Consider the following 24781-nt stretch of genomic DNA (forward strand, 5'->3'; position numbering starts at 1 on the left):
GTTGGTCGGAACCGGTACCGAGATTCCCGTTCGCCGTGACCCAAGCCTCTGGGCATTCATTTATCGAAATAATCTAATTCGTGCTTATCTACTCGTCCCTGTCTTCTCGCGGCGCATCTTCACCTCGTTCCTGGTTCTGCCGTTTCTCATGGGTGCGAAGATGTTCTGGGAAGATAGTGTCAACTGTCAACTGCCTGAACCAGCAAGGCATTCGAAACGAATGACTACCCTGTAGCACAGAAACATGTACTTCATGCAGCTTAAGATACATACCCAGGTGAACGACCGCATAGTACGTATGTGCGATTAGCGCATGCTGGTCCATCGACAGAGACTACATGTCACTTAGAAATGTTGCGTTTGCGATGTGACATAAAAACCTGACTTTCCTGAAGACAGACTTAGCCACCACTAAAGCCAAAGCCCCTGATTATGAACGATTTCTTCTCACTCATCCTATGCACTTCTGGGTTGCAGCATGCACACACTTACTCCTGCAGTCGCCATTTCCAGTCGATTTTCGACATCAAACCCATCTTAGACGTCGTGATATTAACAGGAATCCCATATTTACACCACAAAGTCGGGCCTATTCAGCCTTGCCGTATGTGAATGGGGGCTCTCGAGCGATCAAGTTAATTGCACACTTCTGCGAAAACAGTATTCTTGTTCATTTCCGAGAGAGATGGGCGTTAGGGCGTTTGAGGATTGACCGTTTTCAGCTGAGCCAACACTTGCAACGTGGGGTCTACTATGTCCATGAAAAAGATGTTGACTCGCGACTGAGAGACAAGCAAGTTCATTGTCGAAATAGAGAAAGGCGTACAATAAGAGACACGAGCGTTTGGTACTAGATTTGATCTAAGGTATAGAGCTTTGAGAGGTCAGAGATGATGGAAATCGTCCGTCGCCGCATTGAGACTCGATTGAAACAAAAGTAAAAAGTGCCTGATACAATTACGATGGCAAAGCCAACGCGACTTGTGCAGATCGCATTGCATCAGCTTAACCCGGTCGGTGAGTATCCGATATCGACTCCATAGAACAACGGTATAGCTACTCGAAATCATAACTTTGGGCGGTTGCTTAGGTCATTGTCAATGCCTAATTGAACTTGTGACTTGCGAAAACGGTCGTCTGATATCTCACTAGGGCAAGCCACCGGGACAAAAAATCTAGATCGATTAACGTCACCAACTGGAATTTTTCGACTCTTCCTTCCCGGGTGGCTTGCTTAGTAGATCCACTAAGTCGCTGGTTCCTGCACTAGACCACGCAAAGAGTCCTCGGAGCCCTGGCAGGGTGGGTATTTTAGCTGAAGGATGCGGTATTAGTGCGATCGATGATTACTGTTTTTTTGACAGAAATTCTCGGCCGATCTCCCGGCATCTCTGACCAGATGGATGTGGACTTTTGTTAGCAAACCAGACCATGAAAATGGACGCGTTAGTTAACCGGTTATTCTATGCATGGCGGCGAACGAGAACTTGACTATTATGTCACCTTTCATGCAATTCCAACAGCACCAGATCACGTTACCTGCAAGCTTGGCACTAGAGATGTGTTACGTAACACCACTTCCCCCTTTCTCAGATTGTCGTCTTGGCAAGCCAAGTGAGATTTCTAACTTCCAGACCGTGGGCAGTGGAGTATCATCCAAAGAAGCTTTTCCAAGGCGTTGCATCTTGCAGCGCGCCCAGAAACAACTCTTCCGCACCTCCGCATCGAGCCCTCTCAAGACGGGAGAATGGAGTCTCGATCATGACTGTTTCCATCACCATCATGCCCTTGAGAAGTGACGAGGCAGAACTTCCCAACTTCACATTGTTTGCACACGAAAAGAGCCACGAGTCCTGTGGATACCTGGCAGATTTGCTCCCCGCTTCTCCCCATAAAACCAGGTTCACTCAGGATGAACCGTTGGACGATAGAGCCTCACGCGAAAAGAGGAGGTCAATGCCCTCGTAATCTACCAATCATCCTTCCTGAAACCAAGCAGCAGCTGCCAACGAGAACGGGCTCGCGGCAGTGCAAGCTTTAGTGCCGAGGAGAGTCACGGGAGGATTGTGTAGATCCGACAATCCAGTCCGCGGTGTGCGCGGGAGCTCTCACCGGGGGAAAACCGAGCGGGCCTCCGGGACAAAGGTATCCACTGTTTGTGACGTGACGATCGAAATGAATCGGACCTTTAGCCAAACCGAGCGAGCTGAATTACAAAACAGAGCGCGGTGTCTTCGACTGTCCGCTCCAAGTTGTTCCAAACTTCCAAGGCTATTCAACAACGGGTTAACTCAACGGCTGTGTCTCAGTTCAGACCGCTACAAAAAGCAAATGGCGGCCCGGTGAGAATGTGCCGTGGCTAGTCTGAGGTAGGTAGGTAAAGATAGAAACCAACGAACACGAGAAACCACATGCATTTTCTTTGTGTTCCCCAACAGCTTTAACTGGAGGGTGCCAAATGCACCTCTCGGCGGCATGCCTGCTTTAGTGGCGACTCGAGTCCTCGAAGCGAGAAAAGAGATAGAGAGAGAGACTGCGAGAGGTCTGGCCTGGGCCGGCCGGACAAGTCTGCGCCCCTTTCTCGAACCCACTTGGGCCGGGTGGAGGGTCGCAGTTTGGCAACCAAGAATTTCGACAAAAACTCCTGATTTGTTTGCCATGCGAACCCACTTGCCGCGTGGGAGGTTGCATTGTGCAGTCCCATCGAGAATTTCGATAAAACTCCTGGGTGTTTACCATTGCGCCAGTGGTCCATTTGCCTCCGTTTCTCTCTTCCCTTCCCCGTTGCGCGCGTAGTATCTTCTTTGCGAGTTTCCGGCCACCACATTCTTTTGATCAACAACTTTCCCACCCCTTCCACTCTTTTAACTTAGACTTATTCGTAAAGTTTAAGATCAGCAAACAACGATCCAGTTGATTATCACACTCATTATTCAACGTCCGCTCTTTATTCCGAATTTACAGTTATAACCTACCTGTAAATCCATACCAAGTCCTTCATAATGGCCGTCCGAACCGCCGAAGTAGCCGCCCCTGCCGTGACCACCGCACCCACCGGTACTCCCGTGCCCGTCGCGACGGTGGCACTCACGACAACCTTCACGCCGCCCGCAGAATGTGTTGAGAACCACTTGACCATGTTGGTCGGCGCTCTCGAGAAGATCTGGATTAACGAGCCCGTACCTCTGCCCAACTCGACCCTTGCATCCTGCCATCCCACGCAATGGGTCAACGGCTACTCATCCGCCCTCTCCGCCTCCAGCTCCATCGCGCCCTACATGAGCCCTCTCGTTTGCCCGAGCGGTTACAGCACAGAGAGCAGCACCTGGTCAAGCGGATACATTGCCTGCTGCGCTTCGTATGTTTCTACCAGCCCTCTTACCTGAGCCAAGATTAGCCAAGATTACATCCAAGATACTAATTCTACCTAATAGCGGCTTCACCTTCGCTGCACCCGCCAAGACCGCCGACGCCGATCGCCCAGCTTACGGCGGCACATGTTACAGCAACTTCGACCTCAGCCAGACCGCCACCGTCACCGTCTACAACCCCGAGGAACTCTCCACCACCATCGCCTGGGTCGCGACAACAACGCCTGCACAAGCCTACGCTCACCCCATCGACGGTATCGCAGCAGACTACACACCGGGCGCCTCCACCTCAGGCTCATCCGGATCAACAAAGACCAACAGCGCCGGCGTGGCTGTCGAGACGGACGAGAACGCGGCGCCTAAATTGGGAGGCAACTCAAGGGCAGCATTCGTTATCGGATTCCTGCTCGCGAGTGTGATGATGTGGTAGATTCCCCCCCAACTAGCCAGTGCAGGCAGCTGGTTGTGATCAGCGACCACAACCATTATGTTACGACTTAAGATTCTGCTTCTTTAACTACCGGATTATCGAGGGAAAACGGCACTTCGCCAGGTCATGTCATTTTGCAATATTACGAAAGAATATTCTTTGGGTCTACCTTACCTCTCTAGTAGCCTTTTATACTACATAATTTTCAACCAAGCTTTGCGCAGCTTATGCTCATCACCGCACGGGGCCAGCTCCACCTCACACCAGCTTGTACATACGCACCGCCCGAATGTCTTGTGTGTGAACTTGCTGCAAACGGAGGAGTGTGTCAATGATTTGGGAAGGAATCTAAGTGCGACTAAATAGAATTAGACGAGTGCGAACTCGGCTCTCGCGTCGTTCAAAGCTCGTCTTTAACCGCATGACGATGATCAACAAGCGCTTCTTTCAAGTTCTCATCCGCCCCCGCCATCTTATGCAAGTCCGCCCATCTTTCATCTTCGTCTTCATCGTCAATAAGAACCGCCAACCTACTGATAAACTCGATTAGAGTCTTTCGGTCTGTATTGAGCCAGGCAGCCTTCGTCATTCAATCAGCGGTCATGCTCGTCATGTCAACGAGCCACCAAATCTCTATGGCGCTGGGAATATAGGTAACTTACTTCGGCGTTCTGGATCACGACCCGCCTGGACTCGTACATCTGTTTTGTTTCTTGCGTCACCTTCAAAGTGCCCCGAACGCCAAAGATCTTGCACAGCGCTTTCCGAGCATATTCCTGCTCCTCTTCTGTGTCCAACGATGCGTCGAGGAATGGCTTGAACTTGGATGTGACATAGGTAAAGTTGGTCGCCTCGATGATTTTAGCCCATGTTGCCTGTGTCTCGTTGAGGGGCTCCATCTCGTCATGGAATTTGTTGAAAGCTAGCTGCAACTTGTCGCCGGCGTCTTCCCATCCAGCCTGTTGCAACCGGATCTAGAAGGTTCAATGGTGGTAAGTCACACGTAAAAGAAGACAAGAAATACCTTCTGTCTTAAGTTGCCAAGTTTCTTTCAGTTGGCGTACGGGATAAACTTACTTCAATCACATTGTGCGTGCTAGCATATCTGTACAGGTCTACCCATCGAATGTCTTTCGCTTCTCGCCTCAATACAGTCCCATAAGCTGTATCAAAAACAGCCTTTGCTATTTCAATATCGCTGAAGGAGTTCGAGAAGGCTGTGCCATTTTCGTTGGGCATTGGGGATTCGTTCCAAGGCATGTACATGTAAAAAGCCTGGTAGAGGTGGAAGAGAACATTGAACCAAAGTGAGAAGACATGCTTGAAGACAAAACCACTGGTCCCCATGGTGAGCTCGCGAAGTTGCTACGCTGGGATCCAACTGTATCGAGTGACTTGCAATTGGAATAGGAAAGGTAAGGTGAAGAAGCTGATCGGATGCAGGAGTTCAGCGCAAACATGGCGGACCTTCGAGCACTTAAGTATTGAGTATGAACAGTGTCAGGCACAGCAAGCCACTTCTCCTCATGCTGGCTTCCGAGTCTTTGCGGCGTCAGTTTGCTAGATACTGTCCATATTCCCACGCCCACTCGAACCAACAAACGTCCACTTTTCCGCAGCATCCCAGCAAGGCGGCGCCCCTCGCGAGGCACATCCGTCAGATGCAGTTAGCTCAAGGCTCCCTGCAATCATTACAGGAAACATTGACGCCTCATCATTGGCCCAATCACCATCGTAGGAGCTCCATCCTGGCATCTTCAGGTACGTTACTGTCAGTAAGGCAAGCGGCATTGATGCGATTTGTGGGCAGTAGTCTGGAAACGGGCATCTGAAGCCTCTCTGGTCAGGCACATAAGGTTCATGCAAGTACGTATCTCAAGTTCAGCACGATGCCTTGTGGCTTAAGGAGGCTGTCTGCCATGCACCGCTGCCTTAGCATAAGACTCGGAAACAACCGACAGCAAATGCTGCCTCCTGACTTGGGTAAAAGGCATTCGATACGCCAGGTGCCATTAGAACGAGTTGCAGCAATATTCTCGGACGCTCATCTCGAGTCCAGAATTACAGAAAAGGTGATAAATTGACACACGCGAGCAAGACAACATTCTCGGCTCTCGTTATAGAAGACGAACGGATAATATGAAACGGAGTTTCGAATATTCTCATCGCTGAACACTGCCACTAGCGGTTCTTCAGATCTTCTTCTTGAACCTTACAAGCGACCTTCATGCACAGGATTGATCCCATAAGCAGTCTTCTCAATCTGCCAGCCTCAAGACCTCCGGATGCAGGAGCGGAACCAGCGGGGGGCTGTGCCTCAGTATGACGCCTCACCTCCATGCTTGGCAGACACCTCACAGAAGGAACTTCAGTTGAATGCCTAGTTCTTACGCCCAGCCCAACGCCCAACCCAGCACACAGTCACTTGAAAGTTCGCGCCAACTCACAACTTGAAGACGACGTCTCGAACGGATGCAATGAACATGTGCTTTCACGGTTTTCGATTTCTCACAGTACGATGGAGAGCTGTGTGCTTCAGAAGCTATCATCGGACGGAATTTCCCTTCCCAACTTCACTCTTCATCATACACTTTCTCTAGGTATGTGAGCTGCACGCATGCGAGATAGTAGATTAGGTTTGGAATTTCACGGCACCAAAGATATCTAGACATCCGAAGAAACGACGATTCGCACGCTCAGTTACAGCCACCTGTGTTATCTAGCAGTTAGAAATATACGGGCCCGGGACTCGGTATCGAATGCCATGACCCGGACCGGTTCAGAAGGTCCTATGTCGGCTACACTAACCCCCACCCCCGAATGCGGGGAAACTTGGCGGCCTAACCATGCACAGATTTTGCGGGGAGCAAATGGACAGCGGAGGATGAGGACAGCGGCGAATGCGCAGAGATCTTCTTCGTCCACCTTGTAATCAAAGCAGGCTCATAGGTTACCAATACCGTTGACGCGATTCGCCCTGTCATAAAGAAGCCGGTGCCACCAAACTCAGCATAGAGCTCGCCCGTCACTCACATGTCGGTAGAAGACTCTTCGCCGTGCTCGCCACGTGCCGACGTTACCACACGGCCGCGGAAAATCTGGACTCCTGAAGAAGATGTAACTCTGAAGAACCTTGTTGCTCGCTACGGAGATGCAAGAGGCCCGCAGGGACATTGGAAGGATATTGCCGCTGCGCTCCAAGATCGTACTGCCAAGGTTAGAATCATTCTATCCTCTAGAAGCACAATAACTGTGTGGGCTGACATATCACCAGGACTGTCGAAAGCGATGGTTTCATTCTCTTGATCCGTCTCTCAAAAAGGGTCGATGGACAGCACAAGAAGATCAGATTCTCTTGTCGGCTTATGCTCGGATGGGCCCCGCATGGCACGACATCGGTATGCTAGAATCCTCTGATACACATGTGTAATTTCATCTACTGATACCGGTCTCTTTGCATGCGAAGCCCTCCTGATACCTGGGAGGAAGGATGACCAATGTTCGAAAAGATACGTCGATATCCTGAGTCCCAAAGTTAAGGACCGCCTTAGTGGCTGGTCCTTACAAGAAGACGAAGTTTTACGAGAAGGTGTTCGGACGCTTGGTCATCGATGGTCTGCTTTATCGGCAAAACTGCCAGGCCGGCCACCTCTCACCTGTCGTAACAGATGGCGAGCATTGTCAAAAACATCGAAAAGGCCTCTGTCTACAGGAAAAACCTCCCCACGGTCACTTGCCACAACGAATCATGGCGATGCTACGCCATCTAATGCTCCCGAGCCCTCCTTAACCTCGCTGCTAGTAGCAGCTGAAGCTGATGCCGACATCAGCAACGTCATCGATGTTGATGATATAACCACATCTATGGTGGAAATGAGCACCGGGCTAGATGCGGACGACTTTCGTTTCGTCGGTGATGCAACATCATACAATTCCATCTTACACCAGGCCCAATTTAGCTCAACAATTTCACCGAGCTTAGATCTTGGCCACGTATCCGAGCCGCTGCACCAGTCTCTAATAGGACCCACCTTGAATAGTTGCAAAGGAATTCTCAAAGCACCGAGATCAAACAGGCTTGATATTGAGATAACACAAACGAGTCAATCCTCTACGATGCGCAACCCAGAAAGATCGTTTCCGGTTGCAGATATCACGTTGGAGACCCCAGCTCTCCCACTAAATCCAATCTGCTCAAGCACATCCCCATCTCAGTACCTCTACGCCTTCCCTGATGATAACCTACCAAGTCAGCCGACAGGTCCTTCCATGGACGTAGGACCACCACAACAAGTTGTACACCACCACCATTATCATCACCATCATTATCATGAGAAGGGTGAGAGCTTTGACGAGTCTTTGAGGCAATTACAGGGGGAAGCAGAGATAGAGTCTCTTCGGTCATAGATTCGACTTTTGGGCAGCCATCTTCTGCTGTGAGGGATGCATAAGCCTGAATGAGTTTAGCGATGACACATGTAAACATCCGCTATTCGAGTGTATCGTTTCCTTCTAGAGGTAATCAATTGCATTTGGACTAGAGGTATGAACAAATACGCATGAAAGTGAAGAAGAAACGCAAGACGAGTCTATCCTAAAAAAGCAGTGCAATTAAAATATCTCAATCCATGTTCACCATCATGATGTAAGTTCCTCGTCAATGTCGTAAACATTCTTGGGTAAAAACCTTAACGATAAGGCTGGATCTCTCAAAGGCCCTTGTAAATTGTGCTGTCATTTTGTTTGTGCCACTATAAAGCATAAAATGCCATCTTCGAATGAAGAACCAATTCCGTCCTATGCCTTGAAAACCCCAACCTTAGCTCTACAATAGAGTCTCCAGATGCGCCGTTCTTGTCGCATGCTTTCCTGAAATCGCAATTATTGATGGCTTTATCGACCCAGAAGAAGTTATCGTAGTGGTTACACTCGGTATTTCCGTTGTCGTAAACATAAGGGTCCTTACCATCACATACGGTAAGCGTGGCGTCGCTATTTGGTGTTACATCAGCCTTGGTGCAATGGCAGTACTTGTATGTATCACAAGCTTGACTGGTCAGACCCAAGGTCAGAACTGAGGAGACGACTGATGACTTCATGGTGTGAGTATATGTATTACCGGATACATCAGCTACGAGCACATGCGTTTAGGGTATCTCTGTAAAGGGTAATTAGACTAAGCATACCGTCAACTGAGTTATGTGTGTCCGTGCCTATAAGTGGTGTCCTGTTGTGATGGTTTCTCGAAGTCTAAAAGGCTGTGCAACCTCCATGCATTAGGAACTACCTTCTTAAAAAGTTGAGCTTGTGGTTAGGACGGGCATCCGTGGTAAGCGTGGCGTGCTTGTCGATGTCACCGATTCTGCGATGTGGATGCCACAATCTAATTTGAGTTCCTGTAGTGTATTCGTTTTGAGAAAGATTAGCGCGGCCTCTTTCACTTTGTCTTTCACCTGGCCAAAGCCTTTCATGGAATATAGCAACCGGAGAAGAAATGATCCTTCTCGAGAGAAATAAAAAAGACTTGAAATTTAACAAGGGAACTTGCAGTCATTTGAATCCTCATCACCGAACTAGATGGAATAGTCGAGGAACAGAATGCACGGCGACTCGGCGACTCGTACTTATGAATAGCATGGGATCCACTAACACGTTTATGAGCTTCTACCTCCTCTCCACATCAGGGAATGGAAGCCAATACATCTCTTATGCATACAACAAATCTTGTGTCACCCATTCGAGGAGTTCCAACCACGGGCTAAGGTGGTCAGGGGAGGGAGTGCAGTGCCATATAGTAAACCTAGTGGGGCAAAAATCAAATACATACAACACCAGGTATTCGCTGATCGTCACCGACTCAACTACTAATCCGGCCCTCATTGGCTTGTCTATGGGAGAGCGGACGGGATCCCGAATTTTCCAATGGGTATGGTCGTATGTGCTTCAGATTGAAAGGTAATCCTATTATATCGCGAGTGAGTTGAGGTTGAGTGTTGACTTTTGTGGCTGATACATTGTAGGGCTTCACACGCTCATGATTTCCGGCAAAGGATCTCTCGGGTATTTCAGTCAGACAAAACGGGAAAATTTGAGGGAGTAGCGAAGCTGGCTCAGTATCCGCGATGTGCAGGGTTGGTTGAGGTTTTTTGTTCAGCTGTGGCGTCAGTCAGCCCAGGCAGCTTCGTCAAGTTGATTGAGGACACGATGGGTGTCGAGTTGAGTAGGTCCTTGACATCTTCTTACGCATCAATGATGGGGCAGATGAATTTGGCCGGAAGATGGGGATATTTCCTGACAGCGGAAGCCAGCACACGGAAGCATAAATAACTAGGCCAGGGTTTGCAGAGAACCAGGTTGGAATTTTCGATTCTGCTGTTGTCGAGTAATACTGTTTCAAATATAAACCAACTTATATGACTTTGAGATAGCATGTCCCGTATGTAAGTACTGTAAAACGAAGAACCCTTCGCCAAGTTCATACGAAGTTCTGCAGATGCGTGCATAACCGTTACGTGACCTGTCACGAGTCTCACGGGAACGCTATGAACATGAGTCTCGACGTATCAATCAAGCCCAACATTATTGCACATCGTGGACCTCCAAAAACAGTTAAGAATAACACAGTCCTAGCCTGGGCTAAGATTATCAGAAAGCACCTGTGTTACGTACTAAATGAAAGAGAGTCTTGTAGCACACTGACACGCGATACAAGAAGGGAAGATCTATGAGATATTCCCATAGCTGCAAAAGAGACGCACAAGTTTATCCACGATATTTGATGGTCCCTCATCAGAGTTGGATTGTCGGATGTATTCTACTTTAGAAAGAAGAATTCAATCTGTGATTTGGTGACGCCGAAGAGCCATCTATTTATCAAACCAACCGAAATGCGCTCGGGTTCCATCCGTAAGCCTTTGTCCATCTCCGTGTTAGTATGAAAGACGTGTGTCTAGCGATTTCCGACTTATAGGGATGTTTGATAGTAAGCGGCAGCTCTGCAATGACCTCGTCTGCAATAAAGTGGGTGCAAATCCCGTAGATGGACCTACAAGAGAATCCGATGTTCTCCAACGAGTACTCTATCTTCCCAAGTGATGCGCTTCCGGGGTTTGGAGTCCCCAAAGAGCTTCGTGAAGGTTTCAAAACCCAGCGAGTCGACTTGAATCGAGCCTGGAGGAGAAATGTAGGGTCCGGTTTTGCCCACTGCAGCAACACCAATGCTGCTCTAAATGTTATCATACAGCTTTGTAGGCTCGGTCGTACCAGTAGCGTGACCCTTTGCCGTAATTCTGCGGTACTCAACTGCCTCCTCCTCAGTCTTGGGCGTTTCGATCGGTAGAGGTGTCCAATCCATCTTCCCTTTGGCCTTGGCATCTTTGTGCTGCTCGTCAAGGTAGGACCGGCAGTCAGCGAATGAAGCACTGCATAGGTCGCTCATCTTAGCAACAGCCTTCTCCTCAGGAAATTCGTCGAGACGCTTCAAAGCGCCTTCTGTTTTGCCTTCCTCTTTGAGATTGCCGATGGGGATGGCAAATTCGCCCAGGCCGAGATCTTTCTTCACTTCGTTGCACTCCGCTTCAGGTTCCAGCGCCCGAGTTATGAAGATCCGGCCCTTTTTTACGCGAGAGAGAAGGCATGGAGACAGCCTTGGTAGCATTCTCCGAAAAATTGACGATGATGGCGAGGATTTCTAGCGAATCGACCACTTCCTCGGAGAACTTCTCGCGTTCGAGGGGTATATTTTGATATAAATCCCCTAGCTTCTTAAGCCACGGGATGGCCTTAGCTGCTGTGGTTTCGGGTTGGCAAAGGGTCAAGAGAATGTGAAGCTGGGGATCACTCTTATGAACTCCTAGAGCTTGCCCTTAAGCTTAAGAGTGTGATTTCCGGCGGGGTCGAGGCCATTCAATAACCCCTTCAATAGCTTGGATCCCTTAGAGATTCAGTCTCAGAAGGGATTGGGCGCGGGTGTATTCATATTTGTAAACATTGAAGAGGTCTTGGAAAACGATGGATTAAGAAAATTTATCGTCCTTATGCGAACCATCCCCGATGCCTGCGTCATCGAGTCTATCGACCATGTCGTGGATCCACGTCCAAACAATGACATTCTTGACCGCGTTGTGAGACGCGTCCAGAACTGCGCCGCTGCTGTGCCAATCAGCCTGTTATTGAGAAATTCCAAGGATAAGGGCAGTGGAAATTGTATGTTGACCCTGTGTTCGCGATCGCGTAGTTGTATCCGGGAAACGTCACCACTTCGCCAACATCCTTGAAGAATCGAACTTGGCTAAGTGAGAAAGACCCCGCTCCAAAATATTTCTTTCCCCAACTCTCCAGAGATAGACTGGGGTTCGATGACGGAGTGTGGTGGTATATATTATCATGGTGTCATTTCCTAAAATTTCATTGGTGAACAGCTTCTAATTATCATCCAGTGGAAACAAGTTGTGCGTTTCCGCCAGCCGAATCTTCGCTAGCGGCGCAAAACTGTTAAGGCAGCCTTGCCAGTCTTTTTGTACAAGTCAGGGACAGTAAATACGTCTGTCATGGCTTTGGTAGAGCGTCTATTTTGGTCAATGGAATAAAAAGAATTTGAGGGACTTCCCCGTAGGTTCAAAAGTCAGCCTCGTGTTGTGGCTCAGTACTTGGACTAAAGATCCATCATTTACCCTGTTGTATAGAGAGAAGGATGACAATAAGTGGCTGTACCCCCCACCCCCCAATAAGGCCACCATACTTCATATCGCGAATATAGAATGAAACTCGTAGAACCGCTACAGTCCCTGTGATAAGTGTGATTACTACGTGGAACCTCAGATGATATTGTCTTGTTTGTATCTAATCTCACTCATACTTGTTCCATGTGACCTTTCTTTAGGACAATTGCTCCATTTGGATCGGTGCTTTGCCATCATTGTGTGATTCGGAACTCTACAACATCCTCGTCGAGCTCACCATAGAGAATTTTCCTATCCCAAACCCACTGAAATAGACGAGACCCACATGGACTCCTGCTTTCAAACGGGTTGAGCTTAACTATATCAATCTTCCAAGGAGTCTCATCATAAAGAATATCAAAGAACATTCCCTGGTCTTGCATCAGACCGTCCCCAGGATCTGTTTGTTCCAAATTTGCCATGATGGAATCTCTGATGATCTGAGATCCTTTGCAAATCATCTCAATATGCTGACCTTGTTCGAGGCCAGAGCTTTTGGAAAACTTTCATGGTTGATGCTAGCGATACTGACTAATTGCAGTAACCCTGCAGTCCTTGGGTCGGCAGGAAACTCGATACTCGCGCTCGGCTGCCATTCGTCTATCGAATGGCAAGAAGAAAAGCCCAACCGGCCTCTGGCCTTTTACGCATACCTCGAGGGCAACTTGAAAACGGCTGGAGGTTACAATGCGAAGGAGAATATCGTCGATGGTGTGTAAGGATGTTCTGCCTGGGATGGTTTGGCCTCCATCTTGGGCGAACAGTCATCGAGGCGGACAAATAAGCCTTCAGGCGGGAAACGGAGATGAGCGAAAGCAGGAGGAACCTCATCGGCCAAATCTTCGCGAGTATGAGGTTGACATGGCCGATCTCAATTGAAACATTGCACGAGGTGCTTGGAGTAACAGTTGTGTTTGTGAATCGGTGAGCGAGATTCGCTGTACTGCGGAAGGCGGCAGGTTGCGCGATTGGAGGATAAGTGCTAACCATCTTTTATATGAGTAAGGCGAGTTGGATGTTTTTCGCAGATCAGGGGCGTCTGTATCGGAATGGAATGACGTGTTGAACTGTGTTGGGTGTTTTGTATCAATGTCGGCCTGGACTTGCGCGTAGTCGACGACTTTCTTAACCCACTTCATCACGACGGATTTGTTGGGGAGCAGTGTTTGGACGGAAGTTGCGTATTGAGTATCGCTATTGAGGCGCATTTGCGATCTTCCAAGATCAATCTAAGATTGATCTACTGCCCTGGAGGAATTGTCGAAAACAGCCGCAGAAGAGTTGTGTCAGGTCGGGGAAAAGAAGGATTTGAACCGGAATGAAGTGATGTGACACTATCAATTCAATATCTTATCTTTTCCGCAAAGATGTGGGAGATAAGATTTCTATCCAATGCGATTGGAGCAAACCCTGATGGCGTACTCCCTCAAATGGGCGCTCGAATGCCATCGGAAATATTATGGCGCGCAAATCACGAAGAGAATTTAGGGCCTCGGACAAGTCCTCAGAATTATACCGCAAGCTTTGGTGTCCATAGACCTTGGCATTGAAGACTGGGCCTACCTATTAAATAAAATAGAGATGGAGACGCCATTCTCTGGCGAAAGAGCTTTTTTTCCCGGAGATTTCTGATGATCTGCTGAACACGGGCGATAGGCAGCCTGGAGACCAGTTTTCATGTGTTCAGTACATTATGAGGGCAGAGTGTTTTCGGATCGCTATGCTGTCCTCTTTCGCTTTTGGTTGTGAGCATTGTAGAAGAACGATACGGAAACGGCGTAAGCCAATGATTTTCACTTCAGACAGATGATGTCGCCTTTTCTATTACCTCTCACCGCATCTTCAATGCCAAGGGGCGGATGACCTCAGTTTGATAGCTTATGTGATGAGGAGACCAAGCCGTACTCGAAGCGGCCCTTAGTGAACCTCCGACTGAGGACAGACTTGGGAGAAGAAAACCTGAAGCAAGGCTCTACTCCTGAGTCGCGCCAGGAGCTCTTCAGTTCAGCCCCTGGCATTCGAATGGAATGCCGTTCAAAGTTCGAGGATGCAATTTATATCGAACTGCGTGGTGCCGCAGCCGTTTACACACAAACTAACTAGAGTCTGTGCCGACGGTAATACCGGATTGGACGGAACTTCTATAAATGTGTTCCTCCAATTTCTCGACTTACTGATCCAGAGAACTTGTATGTTATTCACATCTCGAAGTCGCATTGCACACATTCTCAACAAAGACTCGACAGCGTCATACCCTCCCAAAACCTTAGTCTAAGATGCAGTTGTCTACCATACTCTCGGTGATCCTTCCTATGGCTCTTTTTGGCCAGGCAGCTGCCCAGAAGTCTTACTGCAGAGCCTTTGCCAACAACAACGTAAGCTTATGGTTATTCTGGACACTGGTTCTAACTCTCTAACGTTTTCGACAGCTCTCAAATGCTGCGTGCAGAGGCATCGAGGGAGTTTGCACGACGGCTTGCCCGCGTGAGGTAAGTGACTTGCCCGCATGTAAAAATGCACCGCAAAGTTGTCGTGTAACACGTGCTGACATGAAGGACAGTGCGGAGCCGGTTTTGTGCTTCAGAGCGTGAAGGAGGCCGAAGGCAAGTGTGGCTGCTTCTGCAAGAAATAGACGAGCAGGGTACATAAGACAGATTTGATTATCATCAATTGGTACGATACAAATACCTAGTACAAGCATAGCGAAAAACCATTAGTGGAATTCCTCCTCCGAAGGCTATCGCAATCTCAACTCGTAACGCCGTGCCATAATATCTCATAGAGAAGCGCCAACATCAACCAAAACTTTGACTTGGTTGTCCTTATCCGTAATTAATGCCTTGATACCATGCTCTACAAGATCGTCCAAAGGAATCTTTCTGGTGATCATGGAGGCAGGCTTCAGGGCTCCTAAATGCCACCCTGTTAGTAGCGGTTCGCGTGATCGGAATGAACGAGATTCCTTACCTGTTCTCAAGTTCTCAATCACGGCTTGATAATCTTTCTTCTGGTATCCAAGTACGGACTTATACGAGCTTTCTCTCCACGTTACCCAATTCGGGTTGAAAGGGACTTCCTTCTCCCAGATTGCAACATTGATGACCGTGCCGCGTGTCTTGACAGCCATGCATGCAGCTTTCACACTATTTCAAGTGTTAGCAAGGGAAGTAAGAGGAAAACCGACAGACTACACACCTGGCCGGTACCCCTGCGCAGTCGAGTGTGACGTCAGCGCCAATGCCACCAGTGATCTTCATCACCTCCTCCATAACATCTTGGCTCTTGGGATCAATGATATGCGCTGCTCCAAACTCCTTCGCGAATTTTTGCCGGGCCGTGGCAATCTCTGCAACCATGATATTCGTTACTCCCTTTGCCTTCAAACACAGGACAGCAGCGAGCCCGATCGGACCGCCTCCCATCACCAAAACGTTGGACTCGGAGGTGACGGAAGTGGCAGAGACGGCATGCCAAGCCACCGAAAGCGGCTCCACCAAGGCACCCAGCTCGAGAGGGATGCCCTCGGGCAAAGGGAAGACCTGATCCGCGGGCACCGATACCGCCTCGCTCAGGCCGCCACCCCAGCCGCTGAGTCCGATGAAGCCGCCGGTGTGGCAAGCATTCTCGGCACCGGCCTTGCAGGCAGCACACTTACCGCAGTAAATCGTGGGCTGCACGGCGCAAGGAAGGCCGATTTTGAGATGCTCCTGCTTGACATCTGAGCCTATCTCTTTGATGATGCCGGAGAACTCATGGCCAAGGGTCACGGGGATCTGATCGCCTGTGACGGGATGCCTAGAAGAGGGGCAGAAGTTGGGGCCGCCTAGGTATTCGTGGAGGTCAGTCCCGCAGATACCGACGAATGCCGGGGCAATCTGGGGAAAGGCGAAGTGCGTGTCAGTGTCAAGTCTGAACTCCAAAAGCAATACTACAGTCCCTACATCTTCCCCGCGCGGGGTAGGTGCCGGGCGGACCATGTACTTAGGAGCAAACACTGGGGAAATCTCACCTTGATCTGATTAGGGCCACATGGTGGCTCTGGAACCTGTTCGATCCTGATATCTTCCTTTCCGTAATATCTTGCAGCTCTCATGGCGATAGGTGTAAGACTTGCTGTTGAGGGTAATTTGAAAAGGAGTTTGACTTCTGGTAATCAAAGGGATGGCCCGGATGGGTGGGAGCATGAAGCGGAAGCTTGAAGATGGGGAGTCGCACTTATGTAGTTGAAGGCTGGACGAACGGAAGGCCGGTAAGTGACGACGTACTGTGCTTTCTCCTCTCGTGGCGTTACTTTGTCGTCCCAAAGTTCCTGGTCCCGAAAGTGTGTCGGTATCACTGCGGAAATAATGTCAGTCGGGTCATCGTATGATCACCAACTGCATTGAGCGCTTCCCACTGCCCCGCACCGTCAGACCACGTGCTTAGCGGCTGCCATCAGGGATCCTTTCTTGTCTGAGGTCTTGCTGGGAGGCTGGGCGCGTTGTGAGGAATACGATATCCGACTGATGCGTACTTTAGGGATGCGTGTCGATATATCATCATGGCTGGCATAAGTTTCCTTACTTGATTCACCTTACCACTCAATGTGGAGCAGGATCCTTGCCAACCATGCCGGCCTCAAAGCGACCCTTAAGGTGCAACAACTTGGGTAGATTTGAACTCAATCTCTGCACGGGGCCTTTAATGATTTCAGGACTTCACTTCATATCTCTACGTTTAAGGCGGACTCCTGTCTCCCCTACGGAACTGATGAGTCTGGAATTGAAACTACAAGTGGGTGCGAGGAGAAACGACTTCATGCCGACCGACGATTGGCGAACAACAGCCATGACTATGTCGAAGGTCCAGGCTTAAGATCCGGTGTTGCACTGAGGTTTATTATACTAAAATTTCGTTATGAATGTGGCGGCCCTCGATATCAAATTCGCAGGAACGTTATTATATCGCAGCTGTGCTCGAAATCATGGGTATCTTTACGCCACTCCTGGCCTAACCACTAACGTCGCTGAAGAAGCAAGTACTTCAGGTACTTTAGGTATACAGCCTGCCCTATGGTACCAACACCTAGACTCACGTGCTACTCAGCGCCCAAGTGTTTCCAAATTTATTCCTGCTAAGGGCGATTTTGGAAATCTCCTTGACTGCATGCATGCAAAAATCAGTATGTGAGTGTGCTAAAATCTCAAGCGATGGCCGATGCTGCGGATCAGAACACTTACAGTCTTTCCAGGTCATGGGTTCCCTGGTTTCATCAGCTGACTGTCTCCAGAGCCTCGCCATCCAGCTTGTCACCAACAGGTCCAACTCTTTGTGGTCCATGGGCAGTATAACATCCAATTGAGGCATGCCCAACAGTTTCTTCTCCTTGTCTCGCTTTGCGACTGACTCAATAGCGACAACTTCTCCCTTCGTGTTCTTCCAGTGAATCTCATGTTGGTGCTTCATCTGGTGCACCGCGCTGTCCCCAACTTTGAAGTGATCTTTTACCTTCCACCCAGAGACGCCGGGCAATAGGTAGACTTCCCTATACGTTTTCTTGGAGCTCATTTGACCTTTAATAACCGTGACATCGTTTAGTTGCATACTGCAGCTTTCGAGTCCCTTGAGCGGGTCCTGTGTGAAGTCGTAGATGTGGTCCAATCTCGTTCTCACTTTGTCGCTACCAGCTTCTGAAGAAACTCTGTAAACCACTTTCTGAACCCCATACACCAATGACTTTGCGTCGGTCACGATATTGCTCAGCTCATAGAGCGCGCGAGGTGGTGAGGTATGGGCGAAGATTGTCGTTTTATCCAGGAACAAGGTTGGTGTCTCTCCACAGCTGAGCTGTGTCCTTGAGTCGTTGACCGTGTTGTCATACGTTGGCGGTTCCACGTCAACATCAAGCATGGTGGGTTTTGTTGTCATCTTGGGCGATAGGTATGAGTTGCGAATGCTGACTGGGTCGTTTTGGTTTTCGCTAGTTACAGTGCAGTCAGTGACGGAGAGACGAAGTTGGAGGTAAATATGTCTTGTGCAGCCAAAGACTCCGTGTTGGGCGCGCCTCGGCGTGGGGTGTATCACCCCCAAATAAGGCACTCATCCGCGCCTCATTTCTCGCCGCTGCGAGCGATTGTAACGCGTTGGCCAATCCAACCAACAATCACAAGTGGCTGAGCAGAGCTCAGAATGAGACCACACCCAGCTCAGGTTTTCTCACACGCTGCAGCCAAGGAGAAGGGTGCGCCCTGTGATAAGGGGTCTTGTTCTGGAAGCTGACTAGGCACATAGGTTTTGGGCTCTTAAATGGGGCATGATTCACAGGCCTTTCAGGCCATTGGCTGTGTCTTCACGAAGGATGTGCTACCTTGTCTCGGAGAAGCCTGGATGGAGTCTTGGTTAGTAAGGCAAAGCGGCACAGCCACTGCTACAGCGGTGCCGTGTGCTCCGATAAAAGTCTTGGAATAAGCCATTTTCGGCTTCGAGGAGGGATCTCTTACGTCACACGTATTGCATTGTGGTGTAGCTGAATATTTCCTGTTCTCAGAAGGCGATGTTTCCCTTCGCTGAGAGATCCCTGTGCAGATCACAACCGTAAAGCCGCTGGAAGAGGCTTGTGATCTTTACCGGCGCGGAGAGAGGCTGCCCTGTCGCACAGCGTTGTACAGCTTATGAGCTTCACCAAAGCTATAAAGATGCATGCCCTGCACATAGTCAATCACTCATTTAGTCATAGAAACTTCCTTTACCCAGACTTTCGGAGACCGATTCAGTTGATTGCATGTTGTTGGGCATAAACAGAGTGTACAGGTCTTGTGCTTAGGTGGTCCTCTAAGCGCATTACATGAGAAATCTCTCGGCTCTGGCAACGACTATTGTTCTGACTGATGGAACATAAGGACCAAGCAGGACGTCAAAATATAAGTCACCTGAAGTTCTACTCAAAAGAACCACTTGTGAACATACCATATGGAACGCAAAGTGTGGTAAAATGCTCGCTTACTCGTTCTCAACCTAAGTACGTTACCTCAATCTGTTGGGGGTCTTTCGCTAGCTGTTCCCCCAGAGGGGGAGCATGGGCCATCTATGAAATAAGCGTGACGAAAGACGGCGAGCATACAAACCTACATCCTTCATTGCAGTAAACTCTGGGCTCACCAACTTAGCTTTCCCCAGACGGTTCAACCACAAATATCAAATGCTACGGAAAATGATCATAAAGTCGCCGTTAAGATGGTTCACTCCGAGAGCAAGACGCGTGACGGCCGCGTCAAGTAGACCAAACGCGCTCCAATTCTCAGAGCGTCTGAGCACCGCCTCGCCACACACCGCAACTTTGAACACGAACTCTCGCCAAGATACAGCACAAACGACATCGCCCGCCGATGCTTTTTCACAATCAAAGAAGAGGAAGAAGACAATAGCAGAGCAGGACGAGGAGCTACGATTGAAGCTCGAGGGCATCTCAGGAGATGGTGGCGCCTCTGGGGTTGAGTACGAAGGCGGAAAGGCCGAAGGGTTAAAAAGAGGTGTCAAAGAAAACATGTTCAGGGTCATATGATCTCACCAGACACTTCCATGGCAGACCGTAAGATGTCAGAAAGTCATGGACTCTTCACGCGTCGGAAGAGGAGCTGGCTTCTGGAGTCTATTAGCTTCACCTTGGTACCTAGCTTCAACTTACCAGCGTGCCGTCCACGCCGGCAGCCGACAACGTGAAGCTGTCAGGGTTTCCATTTTAATCGAGCAGTGTCAAGCCTGCCTCTTTGTCTCAATTTACTTCGTTCACGGACAATCGGAGCAGACTACAATGGAATAGATACCAATGCAGGGAAACAACACCTATGGTACTAAGAAGATGTCAGATTGTCACATTCTCATATCATGCATAAGTACCTTAGTGTAGGGATTCAAACTCCTCGTCACAGATGGTTATATAGGCATGTTGTATGTCTAAATGCCTGTTGAGTGCTCAAATGTGTCACATTCGATGCTGACGCGCGAGAATGGCACAAGATCGCCATATTGTATATCTTCACAAAGATCCTGAACCCTTCACCTGTCCATCTCAAAACTTAAATGTAGATGATCTATACTCGACGTGAAGTCGTTCCAGAGATGTGGAGAGGGTAGAGGGTGCGCCTTCTAAATATCGCCGGGAACAAACAGTTGCCCTTGAAAGATGTATCTCGCAGTCCGGACAAAGCCTAAAACGCCGAAAGCCGGCAGCTTTCCCCCCTTTCCCACAGCTCTAGTTTCGACAGACATTGGGAGGTGGCCCGCAGGATGTTGGATTTTGAGAGTGCTACAGGCTAATGTGGCAGGGTTCAACAGACGATTGACAACTGAACCTTCGATTCGACTGGTAGCAGTCGTACAAACCCCTCATGTTCCGGCCATACTTGGGTGGCAATGATTATCGAGGAACAGGCGCGCTTGGATATGTCCCTCTTCTGAGGTTGGCTTCGAGACCAAGGCAACCATTGGAAGCATCGGGGACTGTTCATCAACTCGGTTCCAGTCTTTGCATCTGCCAAGCTTCTCAGATATCCGCCCTCTGACTTCTCGGACGCGAGCAATCAGCTCAGAATGGCTGTCGATGGAGCTCACCGTCTCGTTGCCTTGAATGCCGAGGTCTTGCGCGGCGACGAACGCAATAGCATTGCCGACTTCGCAGTATGTAGCTTCGACTGTGCCAAATGTGCACTTGAGAGTGTCTGTCGGGTTGCCAGTGGGCAGCATTCGTGCAGGCGTTGCTGTCTGCCACTCGATTTAGCATCGCAACCTTCTTGTGGAATCTGGCTCTACAACCAAACTTACCTGGGAATAATCCATCAAAATAGGAGCGCCAGTGCCGGGGCATCCGGATATAGAATAGTCACCCTTCTCTAATGCTCGCCCATTTGAAGCATCAATCGGAACATGGGCAATCAAAATTGCGTCTGTACCTGTGTTGTAGATTTTGACCACTCTCTTACGACCCTGTCAATTGCCTGTCTTCAACAGTCCCTCATTGATTGCGAAAGGACCAACACCAGCTGAAATATTCCCACAATTAGCATCGTATGAGACTGTTGCTTCATCGAGACCGACTTGAGCAAATGTGTAATCAACGTCTGCATCAGGTCTTTCCGGAAGCTGGACAATGGCAACTTTGGAGGTTACGATGCGTCCGCCCCCCATTCCGTCTATTTGGCCTGGATCAGGCGATCCCATAACACGTATGAGAAACCTATCTCTGGCTGTACCTGATTTGGGAAGGTCCTTGGCGTGGAAAAAGAGTGCTTTGCTAGTGCCGCCTCGGATGAACGCGGCGACCACTCTGGGAGTTTTCAGGAGTGTTGCAGCAGTCATAGTTTGCGTTGTAGCTCAGCTCAACAATGATCAAACTTCAGCATGATGGTCATCAAGAGTGTTTTCTGAGGATTGCTGAGGCGTGGTGTGAGAAGCAAGGTGTTGTCAGGTTTCTGAGGCTTATGTGCCTGGAGCAGTGGCCTGCACACAGGATGGATCATTGCGCGCCTAGGTACTTAGTGAGACAGCAGCACCGGAAGATGCCATAATTTGCATCAGCCGCTGACGACAGAGGCGTCTTCTAGCAAATATCTTAAGTACCTTGAAAACGGTAACGGCGCTGGGATGATGGCAACTTATGTGAACCCTGCACCTACTTCAATATGCTATCAGTCCAGGAAAGTATTGACTCACGCATAAATATCTTATCAAAGTCCGAAGAAGTATTGCAAGTTCGTGAGATCTCTATCTTGTTGGCATTACTGCCTTCAGTAAGAGACGATAAATTTCACAGGAACGTAATCCGGGTGACAAGTATGGTAGTCAGAGCAAACATTTGAGGTAAATTGCGAAAGGTCCAGGACAGCCTGGCTCAGTTATATCACTGGAGTGTGTGTTAACCTATAGTAGATAACGACACATTGGCCTTCTCAACATGACACTCCACTGGTTCTGGACCTACCCCGAGAAGCTCAACCAAGGAAAGTCATAGGCCTTGATGGTGAACAATTTTTTTCAACTCCTACTGACATTAAAACCCGAAGGTAATTGATAAGTGGCATGGCTTCGTTGTGTAAAGCTGTTAAAGCCCGAAAGATTCAATCCGATAGGTAGGTTATTCGTACAATTACGGGGTTTCAGCAACACGTGAACCGAGCCGAGGTCAAGGGGCAGTTCAGATGGAAGTCAAACCTGGGGGATCTCCGCACAAGCCTCGACGGTGCTGGCGGTTAATAATAAGCTCAACGCCATCAAGGTCGTACTGTCCGGCTTGCTTTCCTTCCTCTACTCGACTCCAAAGCCCAGAAGACGGTGCAAAAGTAGCATGATGGAGTCTGGATCTGGATCGCTGCGTCAAAGGTCTGCGGCGCGGATCGCCGCACTAAGAGGCCAATTAGTGACGGGAACGGTACCGAGTAGAAATGACACCCAAACACCAAATTCAACGACAACGAGCCAAAGTCAGAATCCCGACAAAGATGGCTACCCAGCGAAAATTCCCCTCACGTACTATCCGCTCGAAACACAAAAAGCTTTCACCTATAACGAGAACCGGATGAAGAGCAAGCTGTATGCGAAATACTGCAACAAAGATCTCTACCTCTATGCCGACATTCCACAGTATATTCGCGAGCCAATGCCAGTAGAGGGCATTCTCCCAATCACAGAATCGCGCCGCCTCCTGGAACCCGGCTACCACGCTCACGAGAATGGATGGCGTTCCCTCCCCGACGGGACAGCGTACGTCACGTCACGGACTCGTTTCCCTGGATCGACAGGAGACATGGTCCGCTGGTGGTTTTGGTGGCACAGCATCGAGCCCGAGCGCTATGCCCTGTGGTTTCCGTACGACCACTTGGCTGCGCGGTCGACTTACGCGGACCGGCTGCATCGCACTGACCTTTCTCACACGCAAAAGTGGCTCGGCTCCACGCACCGTGTAACGGAGTTCATCGGTGCAACCAAGATGACCGTGAATATCCACTTTGTCGACCCGGCTCAGTACGGCCTGCCGTGGGAAGAGCTCAAAGCGGCAGGATACGAGGCCGCGGTTTGTGCGGAATTGCGAGATGGCCTGGTTTCAAACCTCAAAATTGGGGATTTCCTGCACCTCTGGCGAAAGACTGAGGATGGCCTCGAACTGCGAAGTCGATATTGGCTTGGTGGGGGTATTCACTACAAGGTTATGGGCATGAAGGTTGGGATCGATTACCTTGCTGGCGCGCTGGGTTTCAAGCATCGCATGGCCGGAGACAACATTGCCTATGAGCATTTCATCCATGATCAGACCGAGTTTACTAATTTGGCGTCTTTCCTGCCGAATTTGTACGCAGATTATATGAGCGGGAAACTTTAAGCAGGAGAGACCTAGTAATCCTGCCTGTGAATTAAGATTTATCCTTCTATTTTCCAGAATGATATCTGAGGTCGAATTGAAGAGACGGTGTTCCTTGGTGCCGGGGCTTATAAGCCACTGCAGTTATAACCCGAGTGATCTACCTGGTTAAGTCTGTTTGATTATTGTGGTTCGAATAATCAGAGAAACCAACCTGCAAATAAGTCCAAGTCCTTAGGCTTTCGATTCGTGGCAAGCTTTTGGAATCTCATGGGCTATAATGCGGGATGTAAAAATAAGATAAAAGAGCGACTGTAGGAGCGATGCACGGGTTCTAGACCAATTTCCGATTTTTGAGTAAATAATGAAATTTTTGTTGGGGACGGTAGAGTTGATCCGTCTGTTCTTAGGCGAGGTAGATACCATGGCGTATTGGTGTGTCAAGCTTAACGTAAACCGAACTCACAATATTAGATAAACCTCGAGCGTATTCATATGACGTCCTACATGATTAGGAGCATAGGGCGGTACCATGAAGTGTAGTAGTATCAACGGCTAGGCTTATGATTCTAATGCCGCGCAACGAGCAGCGTAGCAAAGATTTAAAGTCACTGCGCAGTGCAGTCGTATGTCGCTTACGCGCGTTCATCTTTCGGGTCCTCTTTGTCGAGGCTTCTTGCTCCGATGTCTTTCCAAAACAAGAAATGCGTCTCCGGGTTTTTATAGTAGCAAAATCATATGGGTGGTCATCTGGGTGACGAATCTGGGTGATGTTGCTAAAGTTTCAGATACTGGCTCCATCAGATCAACATTCTCAAGTACTCAGTGTAATCTCTCACTGCAGTCGATCTATGTGGGAACTTTTCAGGCTGTTGTAAATCGTGGGCTTATGGATGTTTCCCTGTGCTCGAAACATTGCTAAAGAAAAGCG

The 24781-nt window shown here is 49.1% G+C and overlaps 5 protein-coding genes across 5 annotated transcripts; 2 read left to right on the forward strand and 3 right to left on the reverse strand.

Annotated features, from left to right (window-relative positions):
* Positions 1 to 3002: 3002 nt before the first annotated feature.
* N0V96_003140 (uncharacterized protein) lies at positions 3003 to 3801 on the forward strand (the record flags this gene model as incomplete). The annotated part of the gene is made up of 2 exons (XM_053189700.1): positions 3003 to 3358; positions 3435 to 3801. The coding sequence occupies 2 exons, from the start codon at positions 3003 to 3005 to the stop codon at positions 3799 to 3801; spliced, it is 723 nt and encodes a 240-aa protein (XP_053052623.1).
* Positions 3802 to 4331: 530 nt separating this feature from the next.
* Positions 4332 to 5040, reverse strand: N0V96_003141 (uncharacterized protein; the record flags this gene model as incomplete). The annotated part of the gene is made up of 3 exons (XM_053189699.2): positions 4332 to 4334; positions 4464 to 4775; positions 4879 to 5040. 3 exons carry the CDS (start codon positions 5038 to 5040, stop codon positions 4332 to 4334), a joined length of 477 nt encoding a protein of 158 aa, XP_053052622.2.
* Positions 5041 to 11026: 5986 nt separating this feature from the next.
* N0V96_003142 (uncharacterized protein) lies at positions 11027 to 11458 on the reverse strand (the record flags this gene model as incomplete). The annotated part of the gene is made up of 1 exon (XM_053189698.2): positions 11027 to 11458. The coding sequence occupies one exon, from the start codon at positions 11456 to 11458 to the stop codon at positions 11027 to 11029; it is 432 nt and encodes a 143-aa protein (XP_053052621.2).
* Positions 11459 to 15297: 3839 nt separating this feature from the next.
* On the reverse strand, positions 15298 to 16614 carry N0V96_003143 (uncharacterized protein; the record flags this gene model as incomplete). Its single annotated transcript, XM_065756753.1, has 4 exons — positions 15298 to 15431; positions 15489 to 15664; positions 15717 to 16396; positions 16531 to 16614. The coding sequence occupies 4 exons, from the start codon at positions 16612 to 16614 to the stop codon at positions 15298 to 15300; spliced, it is 1074 nt and encodes a 357-aa protein (XP_065614520.1).
* A 6456-nt stretch (positions 16615 to 23070) lies between these two features.
* On the forward strand, positions 23071 to 23871 carry N0V96_003144 (uncharacterized protein; the record flags this gene model as incomplete). The annotated part of the gene is made up of 1 exon (XM_053189695.2): positions 23071 to 23871. The coding sequence occupies one exon, from the start codon at positions 23071 to 23073 to the stop codon at positions 23869 to 23871; it is 801 nt and encodes a 266-aa protein (XP_053052618.2).
* Between the last annotated feature and the right edge of the window lie 910 nt (positions 23872 to 24781).

The sequence above is a fragment of the Colletotrichum fioriniae genome, assembly GCF_027942845.1.
Source record: "Colletotrichum fioriniae strain IMI 355084 chromosome Unknown scaffold_3, whole genome shotgun sequence".
Classification (NCBI taxonomy): Eukaryota; Fungi; Ascomycota; class Sordariomycetes; order Glomerellales; family Glomerellaceae; genus Colletotrichum; species Colletotrichum fioriniae.